The sequence below is a fragment of the Apteryx mantelli genome, chromosome 38 (assembly GCF_036417845.1).
Source record: "Apteryx mantelli isolate bAptMan1 chromosome 38, bAptMan1.hap1, whole genome shotgun sequence".
Classification (NCBI taxonomy): Eukaryota; Metazoa; Chordata; class Aves; order Apterygiformes; family Apterygidae; genus Apteryx; species Apteryx mantelli.
This window is the reverse complement of record NC_090015.1, coordinates 594389-616146: the sequence shown is the minus strand read 5'-3', so window position 1 is coordinate 616146 and position 21758 is coordinate 594389. Positions and strand designations below refer to the sequence as shown.

The 21758-nt window shown below is 70.2% G+C and overlaps 4 protein-coding genes across 5 annotated transcripts; 1 reads left to right on the top strand and 3 right to left on the bottom strand.

Annotated features, from left to right (window-relative positions):
* Window positions 1-376: 376 nt before the first annotated feature.
* Window positions 377-6372, bottom strand: COX6A2 (cytochrome c oxidase subunit 6A2). Its single transcript, XM_067314894.1, has 3 exons — window positions 6259-6372; window positions 3327-3469; window positions 377-489 (listed from the first exon to the last, which is right to left on the bottom strand). Exons 1-3 carry the CDS (start codon window positions 6326-6328, stop codon window positions 409-411), a joined length of 294 nt encoding a protein of 97 aa, XP_067170995.1. The 5' UTR covers window positions 6329-6372; the 3' UTR covers window positions 377-408.
* A 715-nt stretch (window positions 6373-7087) lies between these two features.
* TRIM72 (tripartite motif containing 72) lies at window positions 7088-14233 on the bottom strand. Its single transcript, XM_067314885.1, is given in 10 exon segments — window positions 7088-7524; window positions 7527-7847; window positions 7850-8002; window positions 8110-8228; window positions 8338-8363; window positions 9502-9674; window positions 9677-9734; window positions 10762-10854; window positions 10960-11405; window positions 14150-14233. Coding segments are annotated over 9 exon segments (1821 nt in total). The 5' UTR covers window positions 11401-11405; window positions 14150-14233.
* A 1581-nt stretch (window positions 14234-15814) lies between these two features.
* On the top strand, window positions 15815-18636 carry TACO1 (translational activator of cytochrome c oxidase I). The gene is made up of 6 exons (XM_067314889.1): window positions 15815-15888; window positions 16436-16635; window positions 17163-17269; window positions 17369-17505; window positions 17610-17793; window positions 18408-18636. Exons 2-6 carry the CDS (start codon window positions 16440-16442, stop codon window positions 18606-18608), a joined length of 825 nt encoding a protein of 274 aa, XP_067170990.1. The 5' UTR covers window positions 15815-15888; window positions 16436-16439; the 3' UTR covers window positions 18609-18636.
* A 736-nt stretch (window positions 18637-19372) lies between these two features.
* TBRG1 (transforming growth factor beta regulator 1) lies at window positions 19373-21685 on the bottom strand. Of its 2 annotated transcripts, none has more exons than XM_067314891.1 (2): window positions 21613-21685; window positions 19373-20854 (listed from the first exon to the last, which is right to left on the bottom strand). In XM_067314891.1, exon 2 carries the CDS (start codon window positions 20811-20813, stop codon window positions 19401-19403), a length of 1413 nt encoding a protein of 470 aa, XP_067170992.1. In that variant the 5' UTR covers window positions 20814-20854; window positions 21613-21685; the 3' UTR covers window positions 19373-19400. The 2 variants fall into 2 exon arrangements, with proteins under 2 accessions (XP_067170992.1, XP_067170993.1); XM_067314892.1 differs by having other exon boundaries at window positions 19373-20836; window positions 21613-21682.
* Window positions 21686-21758: the final 73 nt, after the last annotated feature.

Genomic DNA, 21758 nt, shown 5'->3' with positions numbered 1-21758 from the left:
GCCTGGGCCCCTCGGTAGGGGTTGAAGCGGCAGCACCCGGACGCCTGGGCCCCCCCGGGGAGGGGGGGGGGAGGCAGGGGGCACCCGGACGCCTGGGTTCTCTCTGCTGCCCCCCCCCCCCCGCCGCCAGGGCTCCCCCCCCCCCCCCCATTAAACCCCGAGTCACCGAAGCGCCTGTGTCCTGGTGGCTGCCGTGGGGCCCGGACGCCTGGGCCCCATCTGGGAAATAGGGGTGGGGGTGGAGCCCCCCCTCCCCACCAGATGCCTGGGTCCGCCCGGACGCCTGGGCCCCGTCTGGGAAATGGCTGGGGGGGGGGGTCCGCCCAGACGCCTGGGCCCCCCGTGGGGCAGAGCGGCAGGGAGGGAGGAGGCCGGGGGAGGTTCGGGGCGTTTATTGCCGTGGGGCCGCTAGTCCTCGTAGCCCGTGGGCAGCGGGTTCGTGTGGGGGTTGTGGAAGAGCGTGTGGTTCCCGTCACCCCACGGGAACGGCTGTGGGGAGAGAACCGGGGGGGGGGTTAGTGGCATAACCCCCACCAACTCAGCCCCATAGGGCCCATCTACCCCAGTGTCAGGCCTCCTCCGCCCCATGGGGCCCATCTCCCCTGGCGTCAGGCCTCCTCCACCCCATATCAACCCCATAGGGCCCATCTCCCCCGGCGTCAGGCCTTCTCCACCCCATATCAATCCCATAGGGCCCATCTGCCCCGGTGTCAGGCCTCCTCTGCCCCATATTGAACCTGTGGACCTCCTCTGCCCCGTGGGGCCCATCTGCCCCGGCGTCAGGCCTCCTCTGCCCCATATCGACCCCATGGGCCTCCTCCACCCCATAGGGCCCATCTGCCCTGGCGTACCCCCTATCAACCCCATAGGGCCCATCTGCCCCGGCGTCAGGCCTCCTCCACCCCCTATCAACCCCATAGGGCCCATCTGCCCCGGCGTCAGGCCTCCTCTGCCCCATATTGACCCTGTGGACCTCCTCTGCCCCGTGGGGCCCATCTCCCCCGGCGTCAGCCCTCCTCCGCCCCATGTCGACCCCATGGGCCTCCTCCACCCCATAGGGCCCATCTGCCCCGGCGTCAGGCCTCCTCCACCCCATATCGACCCCGTGGGGCCCATCTGCCCTGGCGTCAGGCCTCCTCCACCCCGTGGGGCCCATCTGCCCCGGCGTCAGGCCTCCTCCACCCCATATCACCCCCGTGGGGCCCATCTGCCCTGGCGTCAGGCCTCCTCCACCCCGTGGGGCCCATCTGCCCCAGTGTCAGGCCTCCTCCACCCCATATCGCCCCCGTGGTGCCCATCTCCCCTGGCGTCAGGCCTTTTCCACCCCCATCGACCCCATAGGGCCCATCTCCCCCGGCGTCAGGCCTCCTCCACCCCAAGGGGCCCATCTCCCCCGGCGTCAGCCCTCCTCTGCCCCATATCGACCCCATGGGCCTCCTCCACCCCATAGGGCCCATCTGCCCTGGCGTCAGGCCTCCTCCACCCCATATCAACCCCATAGGGCCCATCTCCCCCGGCGTCAGGCCTCCTCCACCCCCTATCAACCCCATAGGGCCCATCTGCCCTGGCGTCAGGTCTTTTCCACCCCCCTATCGACCCCATAGGGCCCATCCGCCCCGGCGTCAGGCCTCCTCCACCCCGTGGGGCCCATCCGCCCCGGCGTCAGGCCTCCTCCACCCCGTGGGGCCCATCTGCCCCGGCGTCGGGCCTCCTCCACCCCATATCGACCCCATGGGCCTCCTCCACCCCATAGGGCCCATCCACCCCAGCGTCAGGCCTCCTCCACCCCGTGGGGCCCATCTGCCCTGGCGTCAGGCCTCCTCCACCCCATATCGACCCCGTGGGGCCCATCTCCCCCGGCGTCAGGCCTCCTCCACCCCCTATCAACCCCATAGGGCCCATCTGCCCCGGCGTCAGGCCTCCTCCACCCCATATCGACCCCATAGGGCCCATCTGCCCTGGCATCAGGCCTCCTCCACCCCCTATCGACCCCGTGGGGCCCATCTCCCCCGGCGTCAGCCCTCCTCCGCCCCATATCGACCCCATGGGCCTCCTCCACCCCATAGGGCCCATCTGCCCTGGCGTCAGGCCTCCTCCACCCCGTGGGGCCCATCTGCCCCGGCGTCGGGCCTCCTCCACCCCATATCGACCCCATGGGCCTCCTCCACCCCATAGGGCCCATCCACCCCAGCGTCAGGCCTCCTCCACCCCGTGGGGCCCATCTGCCCTGGCGTCAGGCCTCCTCCACCCCATATCGACCCCGTGGGGCCCATCTCCCCCGGCGTCAGGCCTCCTCCACCCCCTATCAACCCCATAGGGCCCATCTGCCCCGGCGTCAGGCCTCCTCCACCCCATATCGACCCCATAGGGCCCATCTGCCCTGGCATCAGGCCTCCTCCACCCCCTATCGACCCCGTGGGGCCCATCTCCCCCGGCGTCAGCCCTCCTCCGCCCCATATCGACCCCATGGGCCTCCTCCACCCCATAGGGCCCATCTGCCCCGGCGTCAGGCCTCCTCCACCCCATATCGACCCCGTGGGGCCCATCTGCCCTGGCGTCAGGCCTCCTCCACCCCGTGGGGCCCATCTGCCCCGGCGTCAGGCCTCCTCCACCCCATATCACCCCCGTGGGGCCCATCTGCCCTGGCATCAGGCCTCCTCCACCCCATAGGGCCCATCTCCCCCGGCGTCAGGCCTTTTCCACCCCCATTGACCCCATAGGGCCCATCTGCCCTGGCGTCAGGCCTCCTCCACCCCGTGGGGCCCATCTGCCCTGGCGTCAGGCCTCCTCCACCCCATATTGCCCCCGTGGGGCCCATCTGCCCTGGCGTCAGGCCTCCTCCACCCCGTGGGGCCCATCTGCCCCAGTGTCAGGCCTCCTCCACCCCATATCGCCCCCGTGGTGCCCATCTCCCCTGGCGTCAGGCCTTTTCCACCCCCATAGACCCCATAGGCCCATCTCCCCCGGCGTCAGGCCTCCTCCACCCCAAGGGGCCCATCTCCCCCGGCGTCAGCCCTCCTCTGCCCCATATCGACCCCATGGGCCTCCTCCACCCCATAGGGCCCATCTGCCCTGGCGTCAGGCCTCCTCCACCCCATATCAACCCCATAGGGCCCATCTCCCCCGGCGTCAGGCCTCTCCACCCCCTATCAACCCCATAGGGCCCATCTGCCCTGGCGTCAGGTCTTTTCCACCCCCCTATCGACCCCATAGGGCCCATCCGCCCCGGCGTCAGGCCTCCTCCACCCCGTGGGGCCCATCCGCCCCGGCGTCAGGCCTCCTCCGCCCCGTGGGGCCCACCCGCCCCGGCGCGGGGCCGCGGGCACCTTGGTGCGGATGCGCAGGTGGTGGTAGGGCGCGAAGGGGGGGCGCCCGGGCGGGTGTCGCCGCTGCTCCAGGCGGGCGTTGAGCGCGCACACGGCCACCGCCGGCAGCGCCACCACCAGCGACAGCGTCCGCCACGTCCGCGCTGCCCCGCAGGCGCCGTGGGGCCGGGCCGGGACCCCTGCCCCCCGGCGCCCCCAAACCGCCCCCCTCCGTCCCCCCGGCGCCCCCAAACTGCCCCCTCCGTCCCCCCCGGCGCCCCAAAACTGCCCCCCTCCGTCCCCCCCGGCGCCCCCAAACTGCCCCCCTCCGTCCCCCCGGCGCCCCCAAACTGCCCCCTCCGTCCCCCGGCGCCCCCAAACTGCCCCCGTCCGTCCCCCCTGGTGCCCCAAAACTGCCCCCCTCCGTCCCCCCGGCGCCCCCAAACTGCCCCCCTCGTCCCCCCGGCGCCCCCAAACTGCCCCCGTCCGTCCCCCCCCGGCGCCCCAAAACTGACCCCGTCCGTCCCCCCCGGCGCCCCAAAACTGCCCCCTCCGTCCCCCCCCGGTGCCCCAAAACTGCCCCCCTCCGTCCCCCGGCGCCCAAAACTGCCCCCTCCGTCCCCCCCCGGCACCCCAAAACTGCCCCCGTCTGTCCCCCCCGGCGCCCCCAAACTGCCCCCCTCCGTCCCCCCCCGGTGCCCCAAAACTGCCCCCCTCCGTCCCCCCCGGCGCCCCAAACTGACCCGTCTGTCCCCCCTGGTGCCCCAAAACTGCCCCCGTCCGTCCCCCCCGGCGCCCCCCAAACTGACCCGTCTGTCCCCCCTGGTGCCCCAAAACTGCCCCCGTCCGTCCCCCCCGGCGCCCCAAACTGCCCCCGTCCGTCCCCCCGGCGCCCCAAAACTGCCCCCCTCCGTCCCCCCGGCGCCCCCAAACTGCCCCCCTCTGTCCCCCCGGCGCCCCCAAACTGCCCCGTCCGTCCCCCCCGGCGCCCCCAAACTGCCCCCCTCCGTCCCCCCGGCGCCCCCAAAACTGCCCCCCTCCGTCCCCCGGCGCCCCAAAACTGCCCCCGTCCATCCCCCCGGCGCCCCAAAACTGCCCCCCTCCGTCCCCCCGGCGCCCCCAAACTGCCCCCCTCCGTCCCCCCGGCGCCCCAAAACTGACCCCGTCCGTCCCCCCCGGCGCCCCAAAACTGCCCCGTCCGTCCCCCCTGGCGCCCCAAAACTGCCCCCCTCCGTCCCCCGGCGCCCCCAAACTGCCCCCTCCGTCCCCCGGCGCCCCCAAACTGCCCCCCTCCGTCCCCCCGGCGCCCCAAAACTGCCCCCCTCCGTCCCCCCGGCGCCCCCAAACTGCCCCCGTCCGTCCCCCTGGCACCCCAAATCCACCCCCATCCATCTGTCTGCCCCCCCCGGCGCCCCCAAACTGCCCCCTCCGTCCCCCCCGGCGCCCCCAAACTGCCCCCTCCGTCCCCCCCGGCGCCCCAAAACTGCCCCCCTCCGTCCCCCCCGGCGCCCCAAAACTGCCCCCGTCTGTCCCCCCCGGCGCCCCCAAACTGACCCCCTCCGTCCCCCCGGCGCCCCAAAACTGCCCCCCTCCGTCCCCCCCGGCGCCCCAAATCCGCCCCCATCCATCCCCCCCCGGTGCCCCAAATCCCCCCCGTCCGTCTGTCCTCCCCGGCGCCCCAAATCCACCCCCGTCCGTCTGTCTGTCCCCCCTCGGTGCCCAAATCTGCCTCGTTTCCCCCCCCGGTGCCCCAAATTCACCTCCGTCCATCCGTCCGTCCCCCCCCCCCAGCGCCCCAAATCCACCTCCGTTTCCCCCCTGGCACCCCAAATCCGCTTCCGTCTGTCTGTCTGTCCCCCCCAGTGCCCCAAATCCGCCTCCATCCGTCCGTCCATCCGTCCATCCCCCCCTCCAGCGCCCAAGGTCGCTCTCAAGGTTGCCCCCGGGTGCACCCGGCCCCGGCACCCAAAACCCCCCCAAAACGCCCCAAAACGGCCCGAAGCTCCCCCAAACTGCCCCCCCCCCGCCCGGGGCCGCCCCCAAACCCACCGAGATTAACCCCAACCCGCCGGACACCCCCCAACGCAGCCCCCCAAGCGCCTCGTGATCCCCCCCCACCCACCCAAGGTGCCCCCGAGACGCCCAAAACCCCCTGAAACGCCCCAAAACGCCCCCGAGACACCTGATAACCCGCCGGGACACCCCAAACACCCCCCAGACACCCCCAAACCCCCCAGACACCCCAAAACACCCCCGAGACACCTCAAACTTCCCTGGGACCCCCAAAATGCCCCCAAACACGCGATAACCCCGCTCCCGGGCAAAACACCCCAAAACCCCTTGATACACCCCAAAACGCCCCGCAAACACCCGGCACAGCCCCCAAAGCACCCCAGAACCGCCCGAAATGCCCCGTCACCCCCCACACACACACACACACCCCCCGTGCGCCCCAAAGAGCCCCGGGGTGCCCCAACCCCCCCCAATGCCCCCCAAAACCCCCCAAATGCCCCCAACCCCCCCAAACACCCCCAAAACCCCCCAAATGCCCCAACTCCCCCCAAACCCCCCAAAACCCCAAATGCCCCAAAACGCCCAAACACCCCCCAATTCCCCCAAACCCTCCCCAAAAGCCCCCAAACTCCCCAAACACCCCCAAACGCCCCCCAAATGCCCCAAAATCCCCAAATGCCCCCAAAACCCCCCAAAACCCCCCAAAACCCCCCAAATGCCCCCAAAACGCCCAAACACCCCCCAATTCCCCCCAAACCCTCCCCAAAAGCCCCCAAACTCCCCCAAAACCCCCAAACGCCCCAAAACTCCCAACGCCCAAACACCCCCCAAATGCCCCCAAACTCCCCTAAATGCCCCCAAACGCCCCCAAAACACCCCAAATGCCCCCAAACACCCCCAAACCCCCAACCGCTCCCAAACGGCCCCGAACGCAGCGGACCTCCGCCGGCGCCGTGGGTCCCGGCGGCCGCGGCCAGGCCCCGCCGTGGGGCAGCCCCCCAGGGCGTCATGGCGGCGCGGAGGGCGAGAGGCGAGTGGCGGCGCGGCGGCAGCGCGGTCGCCCCGGCCCCCCGCGCCCCCCGGCCCCGCCAATGGGCTGAGGCCCGGCCCCAGCTCGGCGCACGTGTGACCCCCCCCGACCCCCCCGCGAGGGGCTAAATATAGAGCTGCGGGAAGGACGAGGGCCCCGCGAGGGGGTTTGGGGGGGGGGGGCCGGACGCCTGGGCCCTCGGGAAGGACCGGGGCCGGTGCTGCTTCCCAGGGGGCCCAGGCGTCCGGGGCGGGGGGGGGTGCTGTTCTGTCCCCCCCACCCCGGCCCCATGGTATGGACCAGGCTGAGATGGGGCTCCAGCGCCCAACGGCGGCGGCGGTGGAAATGGGGCTCGTCTTCATGGCTGACCCACGCGTGGTGGGGAAGAGTCCTTTGGGGGTCCTCCCCCTTTGGAGAACGTCCCACCCCACCTTTGGACCGGCACTGGGTCCCCACGGCCCTTTGTGGTTGACCCACATGTGGTGAAGGGTCTTTTCGGTGGGGTCTTCCCCCCTTGGACAACGTCCCACCCCACCCTTCGACCAGCGTTGGGTCCCCATGACCCATGGTGGTTGACCCATGCGTGGTGATGAGTTCTTTGGGATCCTCGCCCACCGGAGAACGTCCCACCCCCACCCTTTGACCAGTGTTGGGTCCCACGACCCTTCACGGTTGACCCACATGGTGGAGAAGAGTCTCTTGGCCAACGTCCCCCCCACCCTTTGACCAGCGTTGGTCCTCACAACCCTTCGTGGTTGACACACATGGTGGAGAAGAGTCTCTTGGCCAACGTCCCAACCCACCCTTTGACCAGCGTTGGGTCCCCACGACCCTTCACCAGTTGACCCACACGGTGGAGAAGAGTCTCTTGGCCAACGTCCCAACCCACCCTTTGACCAGCGTTGGGTCCCCACGACCCTTCATGGTTGACCCACACGTCGTGGTGGTGCTGGTGCCACCTCCGGCGCTTCCACCCCACCAGCGCCCGGCATCCGCCCCGGTGCCCGCCCACGGCGTGGCGGAGGAAGCCAGGCGGAGGCGAGAGCAGATGGCTTTTATTTGGGGGGGGAGGGGGGGACACCCCCACTAGGGCTCGTCGTCCTCGGGCCGCAGAGCAGCAGCGGGTGCTGTTCTTGCCCTTGTCGTGCCAGCAGACGTCGAAGAAGGCGTAGAGGGGCCCGGGAAGCGCTGGCGGAAGGCGAAGAGCGGCTCCAGGGCGTCGCGGTCGGTGGCGTCGTAGAAGGCGAGGACGCCGTCGGCGAAGCTCAGGTAGAGGCCGAGGCGGGCGGGGCGGCCGGCGGGGCGCAGGGCGCGCGGCTCGTGCTGCTCCACGTGCGCCTCGTAGCAGCGGCCCTCCCTGCAGCTCAGCAGCCAGAAGCCGTTGGAGGGCAGCGCCTGGAGGCGGCCCTTGCGCCCGGCGCCGGCGGCCACCACGCCGAGGCCCCAGCGCGGCTTCTCGCCCACCGCCACCTCCCAGTAGTGCTCGCCGGCGGCCAGCGCTGCCGGCTCACCACGCAGTTGGACTTGTCGAAGCGCTCGGGCTCGTCGCCGCTCGCCGCCTGCCTCTGCTCCGCGCACTCCACGCGCCGCCCGTCCGCCGACACCACCAGGTTGGGGTGCGCCGTGGCCGGGTCGAACGTCAGCTCCTCCAGCGCTGCGGCAGCGGCCGGCGGCCGAGGACGCGGTGTCACGGGCGGCTTTGGAGGGGGACGCGGACACCCCACCCACCCCCACCCCACCCCGCGGGGGCACCCCGCTCACCCGGCATCAGGGCCCGCAGCATCTTCTTCCACACCTGGAACTTGAACTCGTCGCTGATGACGGGCAGGTGGACGTCCATGCGGGCCGCCGGCGGCGACTCGCCCAGGATCTTCTGCAGCCTGCGGGGGGGGGGGCGGGAAGGGGGGGGAGGGGAGGGCAGCGGGGTCCCCCCCCACCCCGGGGAGGTGGGACGGGTGCTGGGGGCGCCCCACGGGGCCGGGGCTGCACTCACCTGTTGCCACCAGGCAGTATTTCTAGGGGGGGGAGGAAGATGAGGGTGAGTATAAGGAGGGGGGGGGATCTGCCCCCTCCTTGTCTTGCCCCTGGGGGGGGGGCAGAGGGTCCTGGAGGGGAGGGCAGAGCCACGGCGGGGTGGGAGGGACCTACGCTAGGCGGGCTGCGGGCCAATCGGCATGCAGCTGTCCGGCCTCCAGCCAATCGGTATCCAACCGCGCGGCCAACCAGCACCCGACCAACCACCGACCAGCACCCAACTGCTGGCCAACCAGCACCGACCAACCAGCACCCAACCACCCTGGCCAACCAACACCCGACCAACCAACAACCAGCACCCGACCAACACCCGATGACCAACCAGAACCCAACCAACCACCAACCAACCACCAACCAGCACCCACTGCTGGCCAACCACCACCTGACCAACCAGCACCCAGCCAACCACCAACCAGCACCCAGTCACCTGACCAACCAGAACCCAACCAGACACCAACCAGCACCCAACCACCTGGCCAACCGGCACCTGACCAACCACCAATCATCACTCAACCGCTGGCCAACCAGCACCTGACCAACCAGCACCAACCACCTACCAACCAGAACCCAACTGACCACCAACCAGCACCCAACAGCCCAGCCAACCAGCACCCAACCACCTAACCAACCAGAACCCAACCAATTGGCCAACTAGCACCCAACCAACCACCAACCAACACCCAACCACCTGGCCAACCAGACACCAACCAGCACCCGACCAACCACCAACCAGCACCCAACCACCTGGTCAACCAGCACCCAACCAACCAGGATCCAACCAATCAGCCAACTAGCACCCAACCAACTGGCCAACCACCCAACCAATGAGCACCCAACAACCCGCCAACCAGCACCCAACCAACCAGTACCCAACCACCTGGCCGACCAGCATCCGACCAACCAGCACCCGACAAGCCACCAACCAGCATCCGACCAACCACCCAATCAACCAGCACCCAACAAGCCACCAATCAGCACCCAACCTCCCAACCAACCAGTGCCCAACCAACCAGTGCCCAACCAACCATCAGCCAGCACCCAACCAACCAGCACCCACCCACCAGCACCCAGCACCCGACCACCCACCAAGCAGCACGCGCCCGCTCCAACGAAGCTCACCCGGAGGAAGGCGGTCTGGTTCTCCTCCTGCACCTCGTCCAGGACAGCCTCCATCTGTCGCAGCTGCTCCAGGTAGTGGCCCACGGTGCCGCGCTCGCCCTGCAGGGCCGCCACGGCCTGGGCCTGCACCTTCTCCGCCTCCTCGCCCAGGGAGGTCTCCAGCGCCGCCAGAAGCTCCGCATCACCCCCAGCTGCTCCGCCACTTGGTGCTTGAACTGCGCCACCGTGTCCTGCGGGGAGGCGGCCGGACGCGTCCGTGGCGTCTCCCGAGGGCGCCGGGACCCCCGCTCGCGCCCCTCTTCCACCCCCCCACCCCGCCCCCGAGGCGCTTTGCGGGTGTGGGGTCCACCACGCCTTCCTTGGGCGGATTGGAGCCTCCCTCGCTGCTGTAGGGTCTCCCGCACCATCTAGAGATTGCCACCACCTTGCGGGGTCCACCACCTTCCCTGGACCTCGTCTGCATCGTCCTCCGTTATTGCAGAGTCTCCCCCGGCTTTGGGGACCTCGTTCCACCCCGCTCTACGGTTCTTGGGTCCACGACGTCCCCCTAGATGTTGCTTCCACCCCGCCGTGTTACTGCAGAGTCTCCCCCGGCTTTGGGGACCTCGTTCCACCCCGCTCTACGGTTCTTGGATCCACGACGTCCCCCCGGACGTTGCTTCCACCCCGCCGGGTTATTGCAGAGTCTCCCCCGGCTTTGGGGACCTCGTTCCACCCCGCTCTACGGTTCTTGGGTCCACGACGTCCCCCCGGACGGTTGCTTCCACCCCGCCGTGTTACTGCAGAGTCTCCCCCGGCTTTGGGGACCTCGTTCCACCCCGCTCTACGGTTCTTGGGTCCACGACGTCCCCCTAGATGTTGCTTCCACCCCGCCGTGTTACTGCAGAGTCTCCCCTGGCTTTGGGACCTCGTTCCACCCCGCTCTACGGTTCTTGGGTCCACGACGTCCCCCCGGACGTTGCTTCCACCCCGCCGGGTTATTGCAGAGTCTCCCCCGGCTTTGGGGACCTCATTCCACCCCGCTCTACAGTTCTTGGGTCTATGATGTCCCCCTAGATGTTGCTTCACCCCGCCGTGTTACTGCAGGGTCTCCCCTGGCTTTGGGGACCTCGTTCCACCCCGCTCTACGGTTCTTGGGTCTATGATGTCCCCCTAGATGTTGCTTCCACCCCGCCGTGTTACTGCAGGGTCTCCCCTGGCTGCCGAGCGCCGTTCACAGCCTCCGTCCCCGCTGCCGCGTCCCGCCGCGTCTCCTCACCTGCACCTCGCGATCTGCTGGTCCAGCAGGGCGATGGTCTTCTCCTTGCGGGCCTGGGCCTCCTGCAGCTGCGCCTGCTGCTGGGGGACGAGCTTCTGCGCCCGGGCGGAGGAGGAGGAAGATGCCGTTAGCGGAGGAGGAGGGGGGGGGCGGCGCAGGCCCGACGCCGGGGCAGAGGGGCACCCCGCGGGCGGCGGCACCTTCATGCGGTGGTGGGCCTCGGCGGCGGTGAGGACGCTGTGGCCGCGGTGGGCGCCGAGCGAGGCGCAGAGGCCGCAGACCACCTGGCGGTCGCGCTCGCAGTAGACGCTCAGCGGGTCGCCGTGCTCCTCGCAGTGGTCGAGCGGCAGCTGCCGCAGGCACTGCACCAGGTGCTCCATGGGCTCGTTGACGCGCAGCTGCTCGGGGCGGGCGGCGGCGCCGCACGTGGGGCACGTGACGGCCGCCGCCGCCGTCCCCCCCTTGTCGGCGTCCTTGTCGCCCGCCGTGTCGCCCGCCGTGTCGCCCGCCCCGGCCAGGCAGCGGCGGCAGAACGTGTGGCCGCACTCGGCCGTCACCGGCTCCCGGAACAGCTCCCGGCACAGCGGGCAGCTCAGGTCCCGCTGCATGCTCTGCGCCAGCCGCTGCTTGGGGTCCGACATGGCGCCTGCCGGGGGGGGGGGGGGGGGCGAAGGGGGGGGGTCACCGCGGGGGGGGGGGGACGCTGGGATGCCGGGACACCCCCCCCTCCTCCGGGGGAATGGGGACATGCTGGGGTCCCCCCCCCGGGATGGGGACGCCTGGACCCCCTGCGGATAGGGGACACCAGGACCCCCCCCCCAGGGAGGGGGACGTGCTGGGGTCCCCCCCGGGGATGGGGACATTGGGGTCCCCCCCGGGGATGGGGACACCCTGGTGCCACCTGGGGACGGGGATGCTGGGACCCCCCCCCCCGGGGGAATGGGGACATGCTGGGGTCCCCCCCCATGGACAGGGGACGCCTGGACCCCCCCCCAGGGAGGGGGACATTAGGGCCCCCCCCCGGGGACAGGGACATGCTGGGGTCCCCCCCGGGGAACAGGGACACCCTGGTGCCACCTGGGGACGGGGACGCTGGGACCCCCCCCCCGGGGGAATGGGGACATGCTGGGGTCCCCCCCCGGGATGGGGACACCTGGGTCCCCTGGGCATAGGGGATGCTGGGACACCCCCCCCCCTCCAGGGGAATGGGGACACATTGGGGTCCCCCCCGGGGACAGGGACACCGGGGCCCCCCCCCCCCCCCGCAGTGCGGGTGCCCGGACGCCTGGGCCCCTGCTGCCCCGTGCACGGGGGGGGGGGGGAGGGGGGGGCCGTGCCGCACTGCGCCCTGCGGCGGCGCCCGGTGCCAGCCGGGGGGGGGGGGGGGAAGGGGGGGTCCGAGGGCGGGTCCCTATGGAGCCTATAGGGCCGGGTGCCGAGTCCCCTCCCCCCCCCCCCCTCCGCCGGGCCCCACGGGACACCCCCCCCCCAGGCGCTATAGGGTCTATAGGGCAGCCCTACGCCCCGACGTGCCCCCCCCCAAGGCGCTATAGGGTCTATAGGGCAGCCCTACACCCCGACGTGCCCCCCCCCCAAGGCGCTATAGGGTCTATAGGGCAGCCCTACACCCCGACGTGCCCCCCCCCAGGCGCTATAGGGTCTATAGGGCAGCCCTACACCCCGACGTGCCCCCCCCCAGGCGCTATAGGGTCTATAGGGCAGCCCTACACCCCGACGTGCCCCCCCCCAGGCGCTATAGGGTCTATAGGGCAGCCCTACACCCCGACGTGCCCCCCCCCAGGCGCTATAGGGTCTATAGGGCAGCCCTACGCCCCGACGTGCCCCCCCCCCCAAGGCGCTATAGGGTCTATAGGGCAGCCCTACGCCCCGACGTGCCCCCCCCCCCAGGCGCTATAGGGTCTATAGGGCAGCCCTACGCCCCGACGTGCCCCCCCCCCAAGGCGCTATAGGGTCTATAGGGCAGCCCTACACCCTGACGTGCCCCCCCCTCAGGCGCTATAGGGTCTATAGGACCCCCTTGCAACCCCACATATCCCCTTGATCCCTCTGGGGCACCCCCAGGCCCCAACACATCCCCTAGATGCTATAGGGTCTATAGGGCACCCCCAGATCCCAACATGCTCCCTAGATGCTATGGGACCTATAGGATCCCCTTGCAACCCCATATATTCCCTTGATCCCTATAGGGCACCGTCAGACCCCAACGTGTCCCCTACATGCTATACAGTCTATAGGGCACCCCCAGACCCCAGCCTCTCCCCTAGATGCTATGGGACCTATAGGATCCCCTTGCAACCCAGCCACGCCCCCTCGATCCCTATAGGGCACCCCCAGAGCCCAGCACGTCCTCCGGATCCTATAGGGTCTCTAGGGCACCCCCAGACCCCACCGTGCTCCCTGGACACTATAGGGTCCATAGGACCCCCTTGATCCCCATAGGGCGCCCCGAAACCCAGCGTGCTCTCCGGACGCTATAGGGCACCCCACACGCGTCTGCAGCCCCTATGGGATCTATAGGGCTCCCCAAGCAGCTAACCCCCCTTGTCCATCCCATGGGTCTCCCCCAAACCCCACAGATCCCTTCTTCTTGCTATAGGGTCTATACAGCCCCCACACACATCCCCAACCTCTATAGGGTCTGTACGGTGCTCCCTTAAAGAGACCAGCCAGTGCTGGCGCCTGTGAGTCAGCAAAGGCTCCATAGGGCCCTGCCCTGGGCGCTATAGGGCCCATACGCACCCCCCCCACACACCCCTGGGGATGCTATAGGGTCTATGCACCCCACCGCAGTGCTATAGAGTCCACCTGCCCCCCGGGATGCTATAGGGCCCCTGGGAGTGCTATAGGGTCTATGCACCCCCCCCCCCCGTGGACGCTATAGGGTCTATGCACCCTGTCCTGGTGCTATAGGGCCCGCACATCCCCCCGACACCCCTGGGGCTGCTATAGGGCTCCTGGGGGTGCTATAGGGTCTATGCACCTCACCCCAGTGCTATAGGGCCCATACACCCCCCCCCGACACCCCCATGGACGCTATAGGGTCTATGCACCCTGCCGTGGTGCTATAGGGCCCATACACCCCCCTTACACCCCCATGGACGCTATAGGGCCTATGCACCCTGCCGTGGTGCTATAGGGCCCATACACCCCCCCGACACCCCTGGGGCTGCTATAGGGCTCCTGGGGGTGCTATAGGGTCTATGCACCTCACCCCAGTGCTATAGGGCCCATACACCCCCCCGACACCCCCATGGACGCTATAGGGTCTATGCACCCTGTCCCGGCGCTAAAGGGCCCATAGGCTCCCCCCCCACCCCCGGGGACGCTATAGGGTGCTATAGGGTGCTATAGGGCCCCCGGGGCTCTCACCGGGGCGTCGGGGCGCGCAGGTCCCTCGGTGTCTGCCAGCCCGGTGCCGCCGCCGCCTATTTATGGCCGCCGGGTCGGGACGGGGGGGGGGCGACGGGGGGGGGGGGAGGCGGCCGGACGCCTGGGCCCGCTCTGCTCCCCTCCCCCCCCTCCCCCCCCCCGCACTGCGTCTCTGCGCCCGGACGCCTGGGCCCCACGAACCCCCCCCCCCCACCTCCAGGCACTTCTTCACCCCCCCCCCCGGGGGGTCCCGGACGCCTGGGCCCCTTCCCCAAACTGGGGGGTTTGTGCAAGTGTCTCCCCGTGGGGGGGGGGGGGCGGGTCCCGGACGCCTGGGCCCCTTCCCCAAACCGGGGGGGTCCTGCAAGTGTCTCCCCGTGGGGGGGGGGGGGGTCCCGGACGCCTGGGCCCCCTCCCCAAACTGGGGGGTTCCTGCAAGTGTCTCCCCGTGGGGGCGGGGCGGGTCCCGGACGCCTGGGCCCCTTCCCCAAACCGGGGGGTTCCTGCAAGTGTCTCCCCGTGGGGGGGGGGCCCGGACGCCTGGGCCCCTTCCCCAAACTGGGGGGTTTGTGCAAGTGTCTCCCCGTGGGGGGGGGGGGTCCCGGACGCCTGGGCCCCTTCCCCAAACCGGGGGGTTCCTGCAAGTGTCTCCCCGTGGGGGGGGGGCCCGGACGCCTGGGCCCCTTCCCAGGCTGTGGGCGGACAGGGCTTGACTGCCCGGAGCAGGTGGGACCGGCCCGGACGCCTGGGCCCCTGGCGGGGGGGGGGGGGAGGAGGGGGGGGGGGCCCGGACGCCTGGGCCCCTGGTGTGTGTGTGTGGGGGGGGGGGGGGGGCCCGGACGCCTGGGCCCCTGGTGTGTGTGGGGGGGGGGGGGGGGCCCGGACGCCTGGGCCCGCTCTCCTTGCGCCTGCCCAAGCCGGGCTGGGCTGTGGGGCTGCCCCCCCCCTCCCCAGTGCCCCCCACTACCCCCCCCAGTGCTCCCAGTAACCCCCAGTGATTATCCCCATGATCCCCCTAGTAACTCCCAGTGCTTCCCACTGTCACCCAGTATCTGCCACAATCCCCCCAGTAACCCCCAGTGTCCCCCAGTTTGCCCCCAGGACCTCCCACTACCACCCATTAACTCCCAGTGTCCCCCCACTATTCCCCAGTAACCCCCAGTGCCCCCATGATGCCCCCAGGACCCCCACAATTCCCCCAGTGACTCCCAGTAACCCCCAGTACCCCCCCACGACCCCCCCAGTACCTCCCACTATCAACCAGTAACCCCCAGTACCCCCCCACGATCCCCCAGTGACTCCCAGTATCAACCAGTAATGCCCAGTGACTCCTACAATCCCCCCAGTAACTCCCAGTAACTCCCAGTGACTCCCACGATCCCCCCAGTAACTCCCAGTAACTCCCAGTGACTCCCAGTAACCCCCAGTGCCCCCACTATCCCTCCAGTAACCCCCAGTGCCCCCAGTCGCCCCCCAACGGCTCCAACGGCTCCAACGGTCGCGCCTCCCCCCCCGCCCCCCCCCCGCGCACGCGCCACCCCCGGGGGCGGGAAACCGCGGGAGGGGGGCGGGGCCGCCATCGCCGCTGGGGGGCGGAGCTATGCAAATGAGCGCCCTCCTCCCGCGCTCCGGGGTTGACACTTACCCAGCGGCCCCCGCGGCCGGGGAAGGTTGGGGGAGGGGAGGGGGGACAAGGCAGGAGTCTCGCTGCTCTCGGACGCCTGGGCCCTTGGGCCGCTGTAAGAGTCGGGGGAGGGGGGAAGGGGGGAAGGGGGGGTCCCCCGGACGCCTGGGCCCCCACTGGGGTGGGTAGGGTGGGGTGGGGTCCCCCGGACGCCTGGGTCCTTTGGGGGTGGGGAGAGGGATCCCCGGACGCCTGGGCCCCCAGTGGGGTGTGTGGGGCGGATTGGGGCCCCCCAGACGCCTGGGTCCCCAATGGGGTGGGGAGAGGGATCCCCGGACGCCTGGGCCCCCAGGGGGGTGTGTGGGGCAGAATGGGGCCCCCCGGACACCTGGGCCCCCAGTGGGGCACATGAGGCGGAGCAGGGTCCCCCGGACACCTGGGCCCCCAGTGGGGTGTGTGGGGCGGATTTGGGCCCCCCGGACGCCTGGGCCCCCAATGGGGTGGGGAGAGGGATCCCCAGACACCTGGGCCCCCAGTGGGGTGGGGAGAGGGATCCCCGGACACCTGGGTCCCCAATGGGGCGCGTGGGGCAGGCCAGGCCCCCCCCGGCCGCCCGGCTCCTGGCTCAGGCCCCCCTTCCCCCCGCCTGCCCCGATCCCCAGCCCCATGGCGGCGGCGGGGGCCCTGGCGAGGGCCCGGTGGCCCCGGCTGGTGGCGGCCGGTCGCCCCCTGCACGTGGGGCCGGCGGCCTGGGCCGGCCACAACCGCTGGTCCAAGGTGAGGAACGTCAAGGGGCCGCGGGACGCCGCCCGGAGCCGCCTCTTCCAGAGGCTCGGCATGATGCTGCGCGCCGCCGCCAAGGGTACGATCCCGCCGGATCCCCCCCCCCCAGCTCCCCCTCGGATCCCCCCCCAGATCCCCTCCTGCGGGTGCCTCAACCCTTCGGATCTTCTCGCACCTCTATATCCACATGGTTCCCAGGGATCGTCCCTAGATCCCGCAGGATCCCGTGAGATCTTCCCAGCTCCCCCCAGCGCTCCTGCTTCCTCCGGCTCCCCCAGGATCTCTAGGGCGTCTCAGCCCCACAGGGATCCCGGGGCGGTCTCTCAGGTCCCCACGTACCCCACCGGTGATCCCTGCTCCCCATAGCTCTGTTGGGATCCCCGCAGATCCCTCAGGATCCCCTCGGCCCCACAGCTCCCCCCGCATCTCCTGATGTTGCTTAGTCCCAGGTTCCCCTGGGGATCTCTCAGCCCCACATCCCCCCCCCCCCCTTGGGGGTCCCTCTGCCCCACAGCTCCCTCCCCCCGCCCCAAAGGATCCCCCCCGGGGATCTCCCCAGCCTGCGGATCCCCCCCCGATCCCGGCCACCCCTCTCCCCCCTGGCAGAGGGAGGCCCGGACCCGGCGCTCAACGCCCAGTTGGCCAACGTGGTGGAGCAGTGCCGGGCGAAGAACATGCCCAAGGCCTCCATCGAGGCGGCCCTGCGCGGCGCGGTAGGTCCCGGCGGCAGCCGATCCCCTGTCTGTCCGTCCGTCCGTCCGTGTCCCCTTTCCCGGCGGATCCCCGAGCCCGGCTTCTCCCCGCGCCGGCAGGAGAAGGCGTCGTCGTCGTCGTCGCGGCTCCTCTACGAAGCCCGGGGCCCCGGCGGCGCGGCCCTGCTCCTCGAGGTCCTCACCGACAACCCGCGGCGCAGCCAGCAGGCCGTCCGGCTCCTCCTCGCCCGCCACGGGTGAGTCGGGGCGCCCGGGTGCCCCCCCCTTGCCGCCGCCCCCGTCCCCGTCCCCGTCCCCCTCGCCTCGCCCTTCGGCCTCAGCCGGCCGCCCGTCGCCGCAGGGGGGCCATGGCCGACGGCGCCCGGCACAGCTTCGAGCGGAAGGGGGTGGTGCGCGTGGCCCCCCGCGACCGCCGGGGCCGCCCCGTCTCGCTGGAGGGCGCCTTGGAGGCGGCGCTGGACGCCGGCGCCCAGGACGTCTGGGAGGACGAGGACGAGGAGGACGAAGAGGAGCCGGCGCTGAAGGTGGGTGAGGAGGGGGAGACGCCCGCGGCCCGGCCCGGCCACTCTTGGCCGTCCCCGACCGTCCCCAGATGTTCTTGACCATCCCCGACCATCCCCAGATGTTCTTGGCCATCCTTTGGCCGCCCTTGGCCGTCCCCAACCGTCCTTGATTGTCCCCAATTGCTCTTGGCCATCCAGGACCATCCCCAACTGTCCCCAGATGCTCTTGACCATCTCTTGGCCGCTCTTGGCCATCCCCAACCGTCCTTGACCGTCCCCAGCCACTCTTGGCCATCCCTTGGCCACTCTTGGCCATCCCCAACTGTCCCCAACCGTTCTTGGCCATCCAGGACCGTCCCCGACCATCCCCAGATGTTCTTGGCCGTCCCTTGGCCGCTCTTGGCCCTCCCCAACCGTCCTTGACCGTCCCCAGCCACTCTTGGCCATCCCTTGGCTGCTCTTGGCCATCCCCAACTGTCCCCAACCGTTCTTGGCCATCCAGGACCGTCCCCGACCATCCCCAGATGTTCTTGGCTGTCCCTTGGCCACTCTTGGCCATCCCCAACCGCCCTCGGCCATTTCCCGACCACCCTCGGCCGTTTTCCGGCCATTTCCCGGCACCTTCCTTCCCGCAGTTCGTCTGCGAGGCCTCGGCGCTGGGGGCCGTGCGGGAGCGGCTGGAGGCAGCCGGGCTGCTCCCGCTCTCCGCCGCGCTCGAGTACCTGCCGCGGGACACGGTGCCGCTGGCGGCGGCGGCGCAGGAGCAGGCGTCGCGCCTCCTCGATGCCCTCAGCACCTGCCCCGACGTCGTCCGCGTCTACGACAACATCCGGTAAGAGCCGGGGCTGTGCGCGGCGGACGGAGCCACGGACGCGCAGCGCCGAGCGCAGGGATGGAGCCACGGACGCGCAGCGCCGAGCGCGTCGACGGCCGGCTCTGCTCAGGGGTGACAATAAAACCATGCTGTGGCTCCGCCTCCATCCTCGTTGCTCCGCCCATGCCGATTAAGCACCTCCCCCTCATCCATATGCAGCTCCGCCCACAGAGGAGGCACCACACCGTGGTCCAGACTGACATAGCGCTGAGTTGCTCGTTAGCATAGCCACACCCACAAAGATGGCCACCTAATTGCACTGCCCTATGGCTCTGCCCCAACGATCTCATTAGCATAGCCACACCCACAAAGATGGCCACCTAATTGCACTGCCCTATGGCTCTGCCCCAACGATCTCATTAGCATAGCCACACCCACAAAGATGGCCACCTAATTGCACTGCCCTGTGGCTCCACCCCCAGTGTTCTCATTAGCATAGCCCCTCCCCCTGCAGCCCCACCCTGCTCAGGCCCCACCCCTCACCCACCACAGGCTCCGCCCACTTTGCCCAAAGGGGGCGTGGCCATCAGGGCAGGCTACTGTCCCTGCCCCCAAGGTCCTGGAGCCAGACAAGGGGCCCAGGTGTCCGGGAGGACCCCGATCCCCCCCCCATCCCCCAGCAAGGGGCCCAGGCGTCCGGGAGGACCCTGATCCCCCCCCACCCCCCTGACAAGGGGCCCAGGCGTCCGGGCCCGCCCCGAAACACGGCGGAAACGGGGTCGAGGCTCGTTTATTCGGGGGGGGTCGGGGGGGGTCACTCGTCGGAGCCGGCGGGGCTGCCGCTGGCCGGGGGGCGGCCGAGGAAGACGTCGCCGAAGGAGCAGCCGGCGGCGAAGGCCGGGGCGGCCGCCGCCGCCCCCTCTTCCTCCTCCTCCTCCTCCTCGTCTTCATCCTCCTCCTCGTCCTCGTCGTCCTCCTCGGCCTCCTCCTCGTCGTCGTCGTCATCGTCCTCGTCGTCCTCGTCCTCGTCGGCGCGGAGGAAGGCCCCGGAGCCGGCGCCGGCGCGCAGGAGGCCGTGCGCGGCCGGGTGGGCGAGGCCGAAGAAGTCGGCGTCGGCGCCGGCGGCTGGGGCGGCCCCACGACGTCCCCGGGCGCCACCGTCGCGGCAGGCGTAGAGGCAGCGGCGGGCAGGACGGCGGCCGCCGGCGAAGAGCCGGGCGCTGCGGAAGCCCAGCGGGAAGGCGGACGAGGATGACGATGACGACGATGACGACGGCGGCGGTGGCGGCGCTTGGCCGGGGCCTGGCCGCCCCGCGGACACCTCGCCCGGGCTCTGCACCGTCAGCGGCGGCGGTGGCAGCGGTGACGCCCCGGCCGCCCGCCGCCAGCCCCGCTCCCCGCCGCGCCGCCGCCCCGCCGCCGCCCTCGACGTCCCTCTCGGCCCCTCCGTCCGCGCCTCGTCCGTCCTCGACGTCCCTCTCGGCCCATCAGCTCTCGGCCCGTCCGGCCTCGGCTCCTCTGTCCTTGACGTCCCTCTCGGCCCATCCGCTCTTGGCCCGTCCATCCTTGACGTCCCTCTTGGCCCGTCCGTCCTCGACGTCCCCCTTGACCCATCCGCTCTTGGCCCGTCCATCCTTGACGTCCCTCTTGGCCCGTCTGTCCTTGACGTCCCTCTTGACCCATCTGCTTTTGGCCCGTCCGCCCTTGACGTCCCCCTGGGTCCATCTGCCCTTGACGTTCCTCTTGGCCCGTCCATCCTTGATGTTCCTCTCGTCCCATCCATCCTCGTCCCGTCCGTCCTCATCTCGTCCGTCCTCGACGTCCCTCTCGTCCCGTCCGCCCTCGTCCCGTCCGTCCTCGACGCCCCTCTGGGCCCGTTGGGCCTCGTCCCCTCGGGCCTGGGCCCCTCCTGGCGGCCGCCCCGTCGCGCCCGGCGCCCGGGGGCCTCGGCGGGGGGCCCCGGCGTCGCGTCCCCGCCGCCACCGCCACCGCCGTCCCCGGCGTCCCCGGTGTCCCCGTCGGCGTCGCCGGCCAGGGCGCGGAGGCGCAGCAGGCGGGCGAGCAGCAGGCGCCGCTCCTCGCGGGCCCGCAGGAACTTGCCCTCCAGGCGGGCGACCTCGTCGCACAGCGCCGCGTTCTCGAACACCAGCGCCTTCGCCGCCCGCCGCAGCCGCCCGTACTTCAGCCGGTACTTCTCCGCCTGGCTCTTCTTCGGCACCTTCGTCATCCTCCCGCCGCCCCGAAGCCTCCCTGGCCGCAAAAAAAACCCTAAATAAATAAATAAATAAATAAAGCAACAAATCGAGCTGCCCCGAATTTCACTGGCGGCCAAATTATTCACCACTGTCCCGAATTGCAGCGAAACCAATCGCCGCTAGTTTAATCACAGCAAAATGAATTGCCGCTAGTTTAATTGCAACAAAATTATTCGCCCCCCCCCATTCTTAATTGCAGCAATATTAATCGCCGCTGCTCTTAATTTCAATAGAATTATTCGCCGCTAATTTAATCGCGGCAAAATTATTCGCCACCGTCCTGAATCGCGGCAAAATTTTATCGCCGCTGGTTTAATCGCGGCAAAATTATTCGCTGTCATCCTGAATCGCAGTGAAAAATTAATCGCCAATAGTTTAATTGCAGCGATATTACTCGCCGCCGTTCTTAATTGCAATAGAATTATTTGCTGCTAGTTTAATTGCAGCAAAATTATCCGCCATCGTCCTGAATCGCGGCAAAATTAATCGCTGCGAGTTGAATCGCGGCAATACTAATTGCAGCCCGTTTTAATCGCAGCTCAGCGACCGCCTGCAGCAAAACCCCCCGCGCGGCCCCGAGACGCCGCGAATCGCTTCAACCCGCCGCCGCCGCCGCCGTTTCTGCGCGTTTTGGGTTTTTTTTTTTTGCAGCGTTCGCGTCGCCGCCGGCCGCTTCCCGCCGCCCCGGTTTTAACGCGAAACTGCAGCAATTGCACTAAACTCCCCCCCCCCCCCGCCCCAAACCGCCCCCCCCCGGGGGCCCCAACTCACCCGCCGCCGCCGGGGCCCAGGCGTCCGGGAGGAAGAGGAAGGGAGGGTTTTGGGGGGGGGGGGCAGGAAGAGGAAGAGGAGGATGAAGGAGGCGGGAGGGGGGGGGGGTCACTGCGGGGGGGGGCGCCGAGGCCGGACACGCTCGT

Bases quoted from the DNA above. Each gene is read 5' to 3' on its own strand.
- COX6A2 (XM_067314894.1), bottom strand. From the start codon at position 6,328: ATGACGCCCTGGGGGGCTGCCCCACGGCGGGGCCTGGCCGCGGCCGCC. The intron at 3,470-6,258 runs GTCCGCTGCGTT...CCTGCGGGGCAG, and splicing joins GACCCACGGCGCCGGCGGAG to CGCGGACGTGGCGGACGCTG. The intron at 490-3,326 runs GTGCCCGCGGCC...CTCTCCCCACAG, and splicing joins ACCTGCGCATCCGCACCAAG to CCGTTCCCGTGGGGTGACGG.
- TBRG1 (XM_067314891.1), bottom strand. From the start codon at position 20,813: ATGACGAAGGTGCCGAAGAAGAGCCAGGCGGAGAAGTACCGGCTGAAG.
- TACO1 (XM_067314889.1), top strand. From the start codon at position 16,440: ATGGCGGCGGCGGGGGCCCTGGCGAGGGCCCGGTGGCCCCGGCTGGTG. The intron at 17,506-17,609 runs GTGAGTCGGGGC...CCGTCGCCGCAG, and splicing joins CTCCTCCTCGCCCGCCACGG to GGGGGCCATGGCCGACGGCG. The intron at 17,794-18,407 runs GTGGGTGAGGAG...TCCTTCCCGCAG, and splicing joins AAGAGGAGCCGGCGCTGAAG to TTCGTCTGCGAGGCCTCGGC.